The sequence below is a fragment of the Melanerpes formicivorus genome, unplaced genomic scaffold, assembly GCF_026170545.1.
Source record: "Melanerpes formicivorus ecotype bairdi unplaced genomic scaffold, bMelFor1.0.p_v2 SCAF_85, whole genome shotgun sequence".
NCBI lineage: Eukaryota > Metazoa > Chordata > Aves > Piciformes > Picidae > Melanerpes > Melanerpes formicivorus.
This window is the reverse complement of record NW_027142437.1, coordinates 1898609-1910939: the sequence shown is the minus strand read 5'-3', so window position 1 is coordinate 1910939 and position 12331 is coordinate 1898609. Positions and strand designations below refer to the sequence as shown.

The 12331-nt window shown below is 49.6% G+C and overlaps 1 protein-coding gene across 6 annotated transcripts in view; it reads left to right on the top strand.

The window, feature by feature from the left end:
* The window catches only part of MYO6 (myosin VI), a 158836-nt gene that overhangs the window by 77743 nt on the left and 68762 nt on the right, over positions 1 to 12331 (top strand). For all 6 annotated transcript variants that reach the window (XM_068165176.1, XM_068165174.1, XM_068165177.1 and 3 more), the window contains exons 8-11: positions 750 to 847; positions 2988 to 3152; positions 7642 to 7722; positions 11877 to 12057. In XM_068165176.1, the coding sequence (XP_068021277.1) occupies positions 750 to 847; positions 2988 to 3152; positions 7642 to 7722; positions 11877 to 12057 (525 nt within the window). The remainder of the gene's footprint in view (positions 1 to 749; positions 848 to 2987; positions 3153 to 7641; positions 7723 to 11876; positions 12058 to 12331) is intronic.

The window sequence follows — 12331 nt, the reverse complement described above, 5'->3', positions numbered from 1 at the left end:
TCTGGAAGGTCACCATTAGGTCTCCTGGGAGCCTTCTCTTCTCCAGACTGAACAGCCCCAACTCCTTCAGCCTGTCCTCACAGCAGAGGTGCTCCAGCCCTCTGATCATCCTTGTGACCCTTAAGTTCCAGCAGAAGGTAGCCAGTACAGTTTCCATGAGGATGAGCAGAGGGCTGAAGCTGCTCTCCTATGAGGACAGACTGAGGGAGTTGGAGCTGTTCAGTCTGGAGAAGAGAAGGCTCTCAGGAGATCTAATTGTGGCCTTCCAGGATCTGAAGGGGGCCCCAAGAAAGCTGGGGAGGGACTTTTGAGGATGTCAGGGAGTGATAGGACTGGGAGGAATGGAGCAAAACTGGAAATGGAGAGATTCAGATTGGATGTGAGGAAGGAGTTGTTCCCTATGAGGGTGGTGAGAGCCTGGCACAGGCTGCCCAGGGAGGTGGTGGAAGCCTCCTGCCTGGAGGTGTTTGCAGCCAGGCTGGCTGTGGCTGTGAGCAACCTGCTGTGGTGTGAGGTGTCCCTGCCCATGGCAGGGGGTGGGGCTGGCTGAGCCTTGAGGTCCCTTCCAACCCTGACAGCTCTGTGATTCTTTATCACTTATTCCTCATCACTAATAATTTCCCTTCAACCTTATTCCCAATAAGTTCACTGAATAATTAATACGGATTTCCTCTCTCTGTGGTAGTTTATTGATCAGATTTGATCACTTCCCACATCTTCATTTTGACTCTCATTTCTTTTTCTCACAGCAAATCCTCTCTTGGAAGCCTTTGGGAATGCAAAGACAGTTCGCAACAACAACAGCAGTCGCTTTGGGAAGTTTGTTGAAATCCACTTCAATGAAAAGGTACTGGAAGTGTCTGGCACAACCAGCAATGCTTTGGGGGGGGGGGGTTTGGTTGGGTTTTTGTGTTTGGTTGGTTTGGTTTCTTCTGTTTTGGTCAAAAAATGGGAGTGCCAAGCTGGCAGTAGGCAGATGGAGTGAGGTGATTCTGCTGCTTGACTCTGCTCTGGCGAGGCCTCACCTGGAGTACTGTGTACAGCTCTGGAGCCTTCAATACAGGAAGGACATGGAGCTGATGGAGAGGCTCCAGAGGAGGGCCATGAAAATGATCAGGGGGTTGGAGTAGCTCTGCTATAGAGACAAGCTGAGGGAGACGGGGGTGTTCAGCCTGGAGAAGAGGAGGCTCCAGGGAGACTTAATAGCAGCCTGCCAGTACTTGAAGGGGGCTACAAGACGGATAGAGAGAGGCTGTTTGCAAAGGCCTGCAGGGCCAGCAGCAGGGACAAGGACTTCAAAAGAGAGCAGAGCAGATTGAGATTGGATGTTAGGGACAAGTTCTTTTCCATGAGGGTGGTGGAACACTGGAACAGATTGCCCAGGGAGCTGGTTGGGCTCCATCCCTGGAGATAGTCACAGTGAGGCTTGACAGGGCTGTGGGCAGCCTGATCTAGTTGAGGATGTCCCTGCTGACTGCAGGGGGAAGAGGTTGGACTGGATGACCTTCTGAGGTCCCTTCCAACCCAAACCATTCTGTGATTCTGTGAATGGAAAATAGCAGGAAATAGCTACAGAATACAGAATTAACCAGGTTGGGAAAGAGAGCTTTGAGACCATCAAGTCCAACCTCTCACCCAACACCATCTGATCAACTAAACCATGGCACCAAGGGCCTCATCCAGGCTCTTCTCAAACACTTCCAGTGATGGTGACTCCACCACCTCCCTGGGCAGCACATCCCAGTGGCTGCTGTCCTCCTCTATAGCTTTGAGTTGTAGTCCATCACCTTGACAGGAAGAGCAAAGCCCTGCAGTGCTCTGCCCCTGCTGGAAGACACTGGGGCAAGCCAGTAGGAAAATTGCTGCCATCCACAAAAGACCAAAACTTGTTCCCTTCATTGCAAAGAGGCTAAGAGGCAGGTCTTGCAGAAGAGCTTACTTGCTGGCAGGCAGTTCTGCATTCCCTCAATGCCCCAGCAAGTGAGGTTAGCTATAAACAGATACAGACTTACTTTAATGCTTTAGTATTTGCAGTGAATTGATGATGGGCTGATGTGTGCATGTGAAGTTGTGGAGCCTCACATGAATGTTCTGGGACAAGTCAAGCAGTTCTTCTTTTGTCAGAAGAACCATTCACTCTCCATCTTGTGAAAAATTTGGTCTTTTCCAACCAAACTAATTCTATGGTTCTGGGAGTAGCACAGAAATGATACTTAACTGTCACCTCCAAAGTGTAAGGCTTTCACACTCAGCTCTGTACCCAGCTCTCTGCATTAAAGGAATTCTACCAAAGCTTTCTGCTTGCTGGGGTGAAGCAGACCCTTCAGCAGACCCTTTCAGCAGACCCTTTCAGCAGACCCTTCAGAGCCACTGTGTCCAGAGAAGGGCAACAAAGCTGGGGAGGGGTCTGGAGCACAGCCCTGTGAGGAGAGGCTGAGGGAGCTGGGGTTGCTTAGCCTGGAGAAGAGGAGGCTCAGGGGAGACCTTCTTGCTCTCTACAACTCCTTGAAAGGAATTTGTAGCCAGGTGGGGGTTGGTCTCTTCTCCCAGGCAGCCAGCACCAGAACAAGAGGACACAGTTTCAAGCTGCACCACGGGAAGTTTAGGCTTGATCTTAGCAAGAAGTTCTCCCTAGCAAGAGAGATTGGCCTTGGAATGTGCTGCCCAGGGAGGTGGTGGAGTCTCTGTCCCTGGAGGTGTTTAAGTAGAGACTGAATGAGGCACTTAGTGCCATGGTCTGGTTGATTGGTTAGGGTTGGGTGATAGGTTGGACTGGATGATCTTGGAGGTCTCTTCCAACCTGGCTGCTTCTGTGGTGGTTTCTTTCCTAAGCTTACTGTGCATTTGGTACAGCTGGAGTTTAGTCACCTCAGGAGCAGGATTTGTTGAGTGAGCTGCCATCAGACAGATGCAAACCAAACAACTTCTGAATCTCAAGTGGTCCAAACCACTCTGGAGCTAAGCAGCAAAACCTTTCTTCTTCCCAGAACTCTGTGGTTGGTGGATTTGTGTCACATTACCTGCTGGAGAAGTCTCGGATCTGTGTGCAAGGCAAAGAAGAGAGGAACTATCACATCTTCTACAGGCTGTGTGCTGGGGCTCCGGAAGACATCAGGGAAAAGCTTTATCTAAGCTCTCCTGACAGCTTTAGGGTGAGTTATATCAGAGTCAGTGGTGGGAAAGCTTCTCCTCTTGCCCCACAGGATTTTTTGTTCACACAGCTCTTACTACAACCTCTGTCTGCTGTCTTTGATAGCCTCTTTCCTGCTGCAGAAGTCAGGATGTGTTTTGTTACATCTCTTTCATCCTGACCTGAAGCTGCCTGGGAGTTTGCCTTTTTGGGGGAGATTTCCTGAACTTTTTTTCTCTTTTGTCTTAAAACTGAGGAATTTTGTTTCCTTTTTCCAGAGCTGTGCTGTTGCACATCCACCTGCTGGTAATGCTGTTATGGACTCCTCTAGAGGTGTAAAGTGTGAATGTCTTGGTTTATGTCCTGGCTGTTCTGTGGGTAAACCATCTTTCCAGTCCTGAAAATGATTCCAGCTATGCATCTGGGTTGGGGCAATCCCAAGCACTGATATAGGCTGGGCAGGGACTGGCTGGAGAGCAGCCCTGAAGAGAAGGACCTGGGGGTGCTGGGGGAGGAGAAGCTCAGCAGGAGCCAGCAGTGAGCACTTGCAGCCCAGAAAGCCAAGCAGAGCCTGGGCTGCAGCAAGAGAAGTGTGGCCAGCAGGGCCAGGGAGGGGATTCTGCCCCTCTGCTCCACTCTGCTGAGACAACAGCTGCAGCTCTGTGTTCAGTTCTGGAGCCTCTGTGCCAGGAAGGATCTGGAGGTGCTGGAAGGTGTCCAGAGCAGGGCCAGGAGGAGGAGCAGAGGGCTGGAGCTGCTCTGCTGTGGGGACAGACTGAGGGAGTTGGGGCTGTTTGGTATGGAGAAGAGAAGGCTCCCAGGAGACCTAATTGTGGTCTTCCAATATCTTAAAGGGTCTACAAGAAAGCTGGGGAGGGACTTTTGAGGGTGTCAGGGAGTGATAGGACTGGGGGGGAAATGGAAAAAACTAGAAATGGGTAGATTCAGATTGGCTGTGAGGAAGAAGTTGTTTCTCCATGAGGGTGGTGAGAGCCTGGCACAGGCTGCCCAGGGAGGTGGTGGAAGCCTCCTGCCTGGAGGTGTTTGCAGCCAGGCTGGATGTGGCTGTGAGCAACCTGCTGTGGTGTGAGGTGTCCCTGCCCATGGCAGGGGGGTTGGAGCTGGCTGCTCCTTGAGGTCCCTTCCAACCCTGACAGTTCTGTGATTGTATGATGTGGGAAGGCATAGCACTTCTCAGATGTTTATTGCTAAAACCTGAACAGGTGCAGGTTTCTTCCACATCCTTTTTGCAAGCACACCCACACAAAAGCTTGCACTCCTGGGTGCTTGTGGCTTAAGTTCCCTTGGGTGCTTGGGTGTCCCTCTGCTGAGCCTTATAGGTCTTGGTGCCCTGGACTGGGCCACATGGCTTTGAAAATAAAGCTCCACAGTAAATCTGTACCTGGAGCAGATGGAGATGAGAAGCTGATTCCCCCCCCCCCACAGATCTTCATTTCCAGAACTGAGATTGCCTTTTGTTTGAGTCACTGCTGCTATAATGGGCCTTTGTAATGCAAAAGTAACAAAAAGCCACCACAGCTAAACCCCCACCACCAAAACAAGCAAGCAAAGGAAGAAAGCAAAAGAAGAGAACACCTAAACAAACAAAAATCCCCTAATGCCCCCCCAAAGGAAAAAAGAACCAATTAAAAACCCCAAACAAACCACAAAACCCCCAAACAAGCCAACCAAAAACCCCACACCAGCACCAGCCCCCTGAAAACACAACTACAAAGGAGTGCCATGATGTTTCTGTGTTACATGTCAGAGCTCCCAGCTGTGCATTTGTGCACTGGAAGGTTGTGCTGCCAGTCAGGGAGACTTCTGGCAGGCTGGAGAGTTGGGCAGGGAGAAATTGAATGTGGCAGTTGAAAGGGCAAGGGGAGAGTCTTGCACCTGGGAGAGAACAACCCCAAGGAGCAGTAGAAGTTGGGGACTGTGCTGCTGGAGAGCAGGGAAGGGGACAAGGACCTGGGGGTCCTAGTGGATGGGAGACTGACCATGAGCCAGCAATGTGCTCTGGGGGCCAAGAAGGCCAAGGGCATCCTGGGGTGGATTAGAAGGGCTATGATTAGCAGGTAGAGAGAGGTTCTCCTGCCCCTCTACTCTGCACTGCTGAGGCCACATCTGGAAGATTGTGGCCAGGTCTGGGCCCCTCAGCTCAAGAAGGAGCTCAGGGAACTGCTGGAGAGAGTCCATGCCAGAGGCACAGAGATGCTGCAGGCAGTGGAAGCTCTTCCTTAGGAGCAGAGCCTGAGGGAGCTGAGGGCTCTGGAGCTTGGCTTGGAGGAGCCTGAGAGGTGAGCTCCTGGCTGGGGCTAAAGCTGTGCAGGGGCAGTGGCCAGAGGCTGGAGCCAGGCTCTGCTGGGGGCTGCCCAATGCCAGCACAAGGAGCAGGGGTGGAAGCTGAGGCAGAGGAAGTGCCATGGAAAGAGGAGGAAAAGTGTTTTCCCTGTGAGGGTGAGAGAAGCCTGGAAGAGGCTGCCCAGGAGGGTTGTGGAGTCTCCCTCTCTGGAGATATTCCAAACCTGCCTGGATGTGTTGCTGTGTGATCTGCTCTAGGTGCTCCTGCTGTGGCAGGGGGCTTGGACTGGATGAGCTTTGGAGGTCCCTCCCAGCCCCTAACATTCTGTGATACTTTAGAAAATGTCATTTGTCCAAGATTTATCAGATACATTTCCTGGAGCTCTTTGCTTACAGATGGAATCCATTATCTTGTGGTTAAACATCTCCCACACATGTTATTATCAGACACCCTGCTGCTCGACATTCTCTGCCTGTCAGATGAATTCCCACACTCTCCTCTTTGGGCAGCACAACCTTTTTCACTTCCCATCTCCATTTTCTGGCCTCCCATTACCCACCCTGCAACACAGGGCTAGATTGTGTTTAAAACAAGCTGTGCTTTGCAGTCTGATTGGCTGCTGGAGGAAGCTCTTCAATATTTCAGGCTAGATGGGAGCAGTGTTTTGTGGCACTTTGTATTAGTCTTTTGTTTTCACATTCAATTTGGCACCTGGTTGATTTGAATGTTAGATTTGGCACCTGGTTGATTTGAATGTTAGATTTGACACCTGGCTTATTTGAATATTAGAGCTGAACACCCAGTTTAATGTTAAATTTGACACCTGGTTTCTCTTTGGTGCTGCTAGGAGTGCTTTGAAACCTGATTTTTGTTAGGCTTTGGTCTATACATTTCATGTTTATGTTTATGTTTAAAGTTTAAGGGTGACTTTTGACACCTGGTTTCTCTTTGGAGCTGCTAGGAGTGCTTTGAAACCTAATTTTTGTTAGGCTTTGGTCTGTCAGTTTGAATCCCAGCCTAGCATTATCTGTGGTCACCTAGTTGGAAGCATCATCTCTGTTCGTGGGCCTAGAGCAAAGAATCAGTTCACTTGCTTTAGACAAAGGGCCCTCTCCAAGCTTTTGGACAGAGCTGTGGCTTTCAGCTGAACAAATCAGAAGGAAAGAGCTGGTGATCCAATTTTGCTGGCAGTGTCAGTCGTCATCTGAATGCCTCATCTGTTCCCTTTGCCCTGCAACATGAGAGGGCCATCAGAAGCCAGATTCTGAATTGGACTTCTGTACCATGTTTGTGCTGGTTTTACACCAGAAAGAATGTGGGAATTTCCCCCAAAGGAGTAAATAACCACACTTCCTCAGAGCTTGGAAGTTACATGAAGCTGTCAGCCTGTGGCTTGGACAGGTTCACTCTGCGCTGGGATAGGAACTGGCTGGAGGGCTGAGCCCAGAGAGCGCTACAGGCTGGGGTCAGAGTGGCTGAGAGCAGCCAGGCAGAGAGGGACCTGGGGGTAGTGGTTGACAGTAGACTGAACATAAGCCAGCAGGGTGCCCTGGTGGCCAAGAAGGCCAATGGCATCCTGGCCTGCATCAGGAACAGTGTGGCCAGCAGGAGCAGGGAAGTCATTGTGTGCTGAAGGCTGAGAGGGGATCTGCTCAATGTCTCTCAATAGCTGAGGGCTGGGGGTCAAGGGGAGGGGGCCAAGCTCTTTTGGGTGCTGCACAGCAAGAAGCCAAGGAGCAATGGAGACAAACTTGAGCAGAAAAGGTTTCAGCTCATGGGTTAGTTGTTTAGGTGGGTTGGATTGATTGAAGGGTTGGACGCGATGACCTTGAAGGTCTCTTCCAACCTGGTTTATTCTATATTCAATATTCAATATTCTATATCCTATATTCAACAGGAGGAGGAACCTCTTTGGTGTGAGGGTGATGCAGCCCTGGAGCAGGCTGTCCAGAGAGGTTGTGGAGTCTCCTGCTCTGGAGCCTTTCCAACCCCCCCGGCTGCATTGCTGTGTGGCCTGCCCTGGGTGCTGCTGCTTTGGCAGGGGAGTTGTACTGGATGCTCTTTGGAGGTCCCTTCCAGCCTCTAATGTACTGTGATTCTGTGATTGTGTGATTAAATTGAGCTGTGCAAAGCCTTAAAGACAAGAAGAACATGTTTTCCTTGCACCTGCCTTTAAGTCTGCCTCTCCACTTGTGTGCTGTTCCAGTATTTGAACCGAGGCTGCACCAGGTACTTCGCTAACAAGGAGACAGACAAGCAGATCCTGCAGAACCGCAAGAGTCCCGAGGTACGTTCCTCTCCTCGCTTGGTTTGTCTTACTAGCAGGTTGAACTGAAAAGGATGATGTCAGTTTGGACAGTGTGGGATGAAATGTTCATTTTACACACCTAAAGGAGTGGTGTCAGGCCTGCTATGTTCAGCACTCTGGGTTTGGAGTTGGCTCCTAGCAGGACACTCCAGCGTGCATCTTACCCCCCAAACAGGGCAGGGTAGAAAGTGGTTTCCTTGAGGTTTTTATCCTTCATCCTCACAGTAATGCAACATTTAAATGATGCAGCTTTTGCTCTAGAAAACAAAGCTCTGCCCATATCTGTGGTGTACTTTTCTTTTCAAATTAGGTTTCAGTGCTGCTGGGAATAGGTCAGGAGGAGTAGGTTATTCCAGATGTCTGAAGTGGTGTTCCCAGGTGTTTAACTGCCAGCAGCAGGACATCCCCCTCCCCAGCATACTGCATTCTCTGCTGGTCTCTCTTCTCCTCTTGCTATGAACTTGATGCTTTCCCTGGAGAGATTCCAAACCCAGCTGGATATTGTGATCCCTGGCAAGCATCCCCCACCTGGAGTACTGCCTCCAGTTCTGGAGCCCCTATTACAAGAGGGATCTGGAGGTGCTGGAAGGTGTCCAGAGAAGGGCCACAAGGAGGATGAGCAGAGGGCTGGAGCAGCTCTCCTATGAGGACAGGCTGAAGGAGTTGGGGCTGTTCAGTCTGGAGAAGAGAAAGCTCCGAGGTGACCTCATTGTGGCCTTCCAGGATCTGAAGGGGGCTACAGGAAGGCTGGGGAGGGACTGCTCAGGATCTCAGGTAGTGATAGGACTAGGGGGAATGGAATGAAGCTGGAGGTGGGGAGATTCAGGCTGGAGGTGAGGAGGAAGTTCTTGCCCATGAGAGTGGTGAAGCCCTGGGATGGGTTGTCCAGGGAGGTGGTTAGGGCCCTGTCCCTGGAGGTGTTTAAGCCCAGGCTGGCTGAGGCTCTGGCCAGGCTGATCTAGTGTGGGGTGTCCCTGCCCATGGCAGGGGGGTTGGGACTGGATGATCCTTGTGGTCCCTTCCAACCCTGACTGATCCTGTACTATGAAGCTGCTGTCACTGACCCTGCTTTAGCAGGGGGGTTGGACTGGATGATCCACAGAGGTCCCTTCCAACCCCTCCCATGCTGGGATTGTGAACAGTTACTTAGAGAAGACCATGGAGTTTCCTAGACAAAAGTGGAAGCTTCAAACCATTCCTTTTCCCCTTGCTCCACCTCTCTTTACTGTTTTTGCTTGAATTAAACTGGAATGACCAGAATTTGCAGCATTTAAGCCTTTGAGCTTGTTCACATGGGGACACTAAAGAATTTAATCCAGAATGGCTACGTGAATTGGGAGTTGTTTAAACACTTCATTAAACTTCTGGTCCCTAGCACAGTTTTAATCTGTTCATGCCTGAAGTATGAATTTCTTGCCTGTATAGCTGGAAGACATGTCATATCCAAATCAAGTCTGTTCTTGGGATTCAGTAACAGGGCAAGCTGCATGTACATGTGGAGTAATAGGAAGGGAATTTTGCTTCAAGAGCTTCTATCCCACAGTGACCATGTCCTCTCTTTTACCTTTGAGAACCTGGGCCTGAGCTTTTATGTAGCTCATGCTTAGCCTTAGGAGGCAGCATAGAGAATTCCTTTGCTTAAGAGACAGCACTGTAAAGTCTGCTCCTGGATTTCTAGTGTTTGTATGCACATCACACCAGTGTCTCTTGCTCAGAAGCAGGCAATCTTCTGCAGCTGGTGATGGTGGAGGGTGAGATGCTGAAGTGCTGATTTGATACTACTGTGAAGGAGAGAGGTGGTAGGTAATGAATTCTTGTCAAGCACACAGGACAAGGGGCAGTGGATAGAAACTACAGCACAGGAGATTCCATCTCAACATGAGGAGGAACTTCTTCACTGTGAGGGTCACAGAGCACTGGAGCAGGCTGCCCAGAGAGGCTGTGGAGTCTCCTCCTCTGGATACTTCCAAGACCCATCTGGATGTGTTCCTGTCTCACCTGCACTATGGTCCTGCTCTGGCAGGGAGGTTGGAGTAGAAGATGTCCAGAGGTCCTTTCCAACCCCCAACATCCTGTGAGCCTGGGATTGGGAGATTCTGCCTCAGTTTACTTTTTTTTTTGGCCTGAAATGAAGATTTGTAGTGAAGTTGATCATTTGTATAGGCATCAAGTGTCAACACTCACTTCCTCTTGCTACTGGAAGAGGAACCTGTGCAAGCTTTTGTTATTGCTGTGATTTACCTCTGTCATAAATGTGTCCTCTAGAGGGCTTAATTTGAAACATTAAGAGTAATATTGAGAGTAACTCTGAATATGTGCATTGGACACTTAGTGGAACATGTGTCATACTACCTGTCTGTTGCAGCCATGTCAGCTGGGAGGCTTAATAAAGGAGCCAATTTGAATGCCATTTTGAACAGGAAATACATTGCATTGTTCAAGCTCCTCCATCAGAAATCTGATGTTTGCTCTGTGACTTTGTTAAAGAGTGCTAATTAAGACTGTTTGCTTTAACCAAAGTAGCTGGGGACAGCCAATTAATCCTTAAATTATCTTTGTGTTTTCCTTAGCAGGAGGATGAGGTGATCATTTTACATCATTCAGATGTAGTGGAATTTTACTGATGTGCCTACATGTTGTGTGAACTGAATTTTTCAGCTGCATGCAGTGTCTTGTTTGGATAAAAAAAGTGTGCTGGCTTATTTGGCATTAACAAGGCAGCCAGCTAAAGTTCATTGTTCTTTCTGTTAGTTGAAAACACTTTAAAGTGACTGTAAAAACCTAGCTTAGTCTGTGCATGTTCATTTAGTCTCTTGATTGCATGCAGATGTGTTACTCTCTACTATTCCAACCCCTTATCAGTTGAAGTGGCTTTGGATACAGTTAGAAAAACCAGCAAAATATTCAGTAGGGCTTTTTCAAAGGTGGCTGGCAGTCTTCTAGCCCACAGAATGCTGCCAGCAGCTTCTCTGCTTCTTAATCACCAGCAAAAGTTCACAAGTATGTTTCTCTGAGTGAGTCTCTTCAGGGCAGGAGTTCTCTTGCAGTTCTGGTATGTCCTGTGCTCCTTTCCTGTCAGACTTTCTGTCACCACATTACAAGGACCTCTTATCTTCTCTCAACTGCTAGGGGCTAGAATGTTATCTCCCTCCCTATCTCCCTTCCCCTCTACCTCCCTCCCTCCCTCCCTCCCTATCTCAATGCCTTCCTCCCTCCCTATCTACCTACCTATCTCCCTTCCTCTCTTTCTATCTACCTATCTCCTTATCTCACTCCCTCTCTATCTACCTACCTGTCTCCTTCCATCCCTATCTCCCTCCCTGTCTCCCTCCCTCCCTTCCTGTCTCCCTTCCTGTCTCCCTCTCTGTCTCCCTCCCTCCCTATCTACCTATCCCACTCCCTCCCCATCTGCCTACCTATCTGCCTGCCTCCCTATCTACCTACCTGTTTCCCTCCCTCCCTCTCTTTCTATCTCCCTCCCTCCCTATCTCCCTCCCTTCCTATCTCCTTCCCTCTCTGTCTACCTACCTATCTCCTTCCCTCCCTGTCTCCCTCCCTGTCTCCCTACCTCCCTCCCTATCTACCTATCCCCCTCCCTCCCTATTTACCTATCCCACTCCCTCCCTATCTGCCTATCTCCCTCCCTCTCTCTCTACCTCCCTCCCTATCTACCTCCCTCCCTCCCTATCTACCTCCCTCCCTCCCTATCTACCTCCCTCCCTCCCTCCCTATCTGCCTCCCTACCCACCCACCTATCTGCCTACCTGTCTATCAATATGTGCCCATCTGTCTGCAAGTTGCCTGCCTTTGCCAAAGCCTTCCTTTCCACTACACACCATCCTGTAATCCCCTGTCCTTATCTGCCACATTCTCCAAACTATCTTCAGAAAGCAGAAGCTGAACTTTGAACTCTGATCATCCTGTTTTGAAGTACCAACAAAGAAAGATAAGTGAGGGTTCTTGCAAGGCCTGTGGTGGTATGAAGAGCTCTAACCTCTCCCTCCTTTGTTTGGCATGCTCTTGGGGGCTCTTGGGGTATGTGGGTTTTTTTTTCTCCTCTTGACTGGAAATAGTTGCTTACATTCACTGCAGAATACCTTACTGAATTTGTGGTTTATCTTCTTGTCTTCTAGTACCTCAAAGAAGGCTCCTTGAAGGATCCTCTCTTGGATGATCATGGAGACTTCAACAGGATGTGCACAGCGATGAAGAAGATCGGCCTGGATGATGCAGAAAAGCTTGATCTCTTCAGAGTAGTGGCTGGGGTCCTTCACCTGGGGAATATTGACTTTGAGGAGGCTGGGAGCACTTCAGGTTAGATGACACAGCCACTGGTTTCTGTAACAATACCTCTTGATTATAGATGATTCCTTTCCACCTGAATTACTGCTTTAGAATTCACCTAATGTTGAGGTCAGCTTTACCTGCTTTAAAGCTGTGCTTCTTTGTGTGCTCTGAAGGCACAGAAGGCTTCCACTGAAATTGGTCAAGCAGTTGTTCAGTGCAGAGTTTTGTGTGGGGTCTCCCTGCCCACAGCAAGGGGGTTGGAACTAGGTGATCCTTGTGGTCCCTTCCAACCCTGACTGAT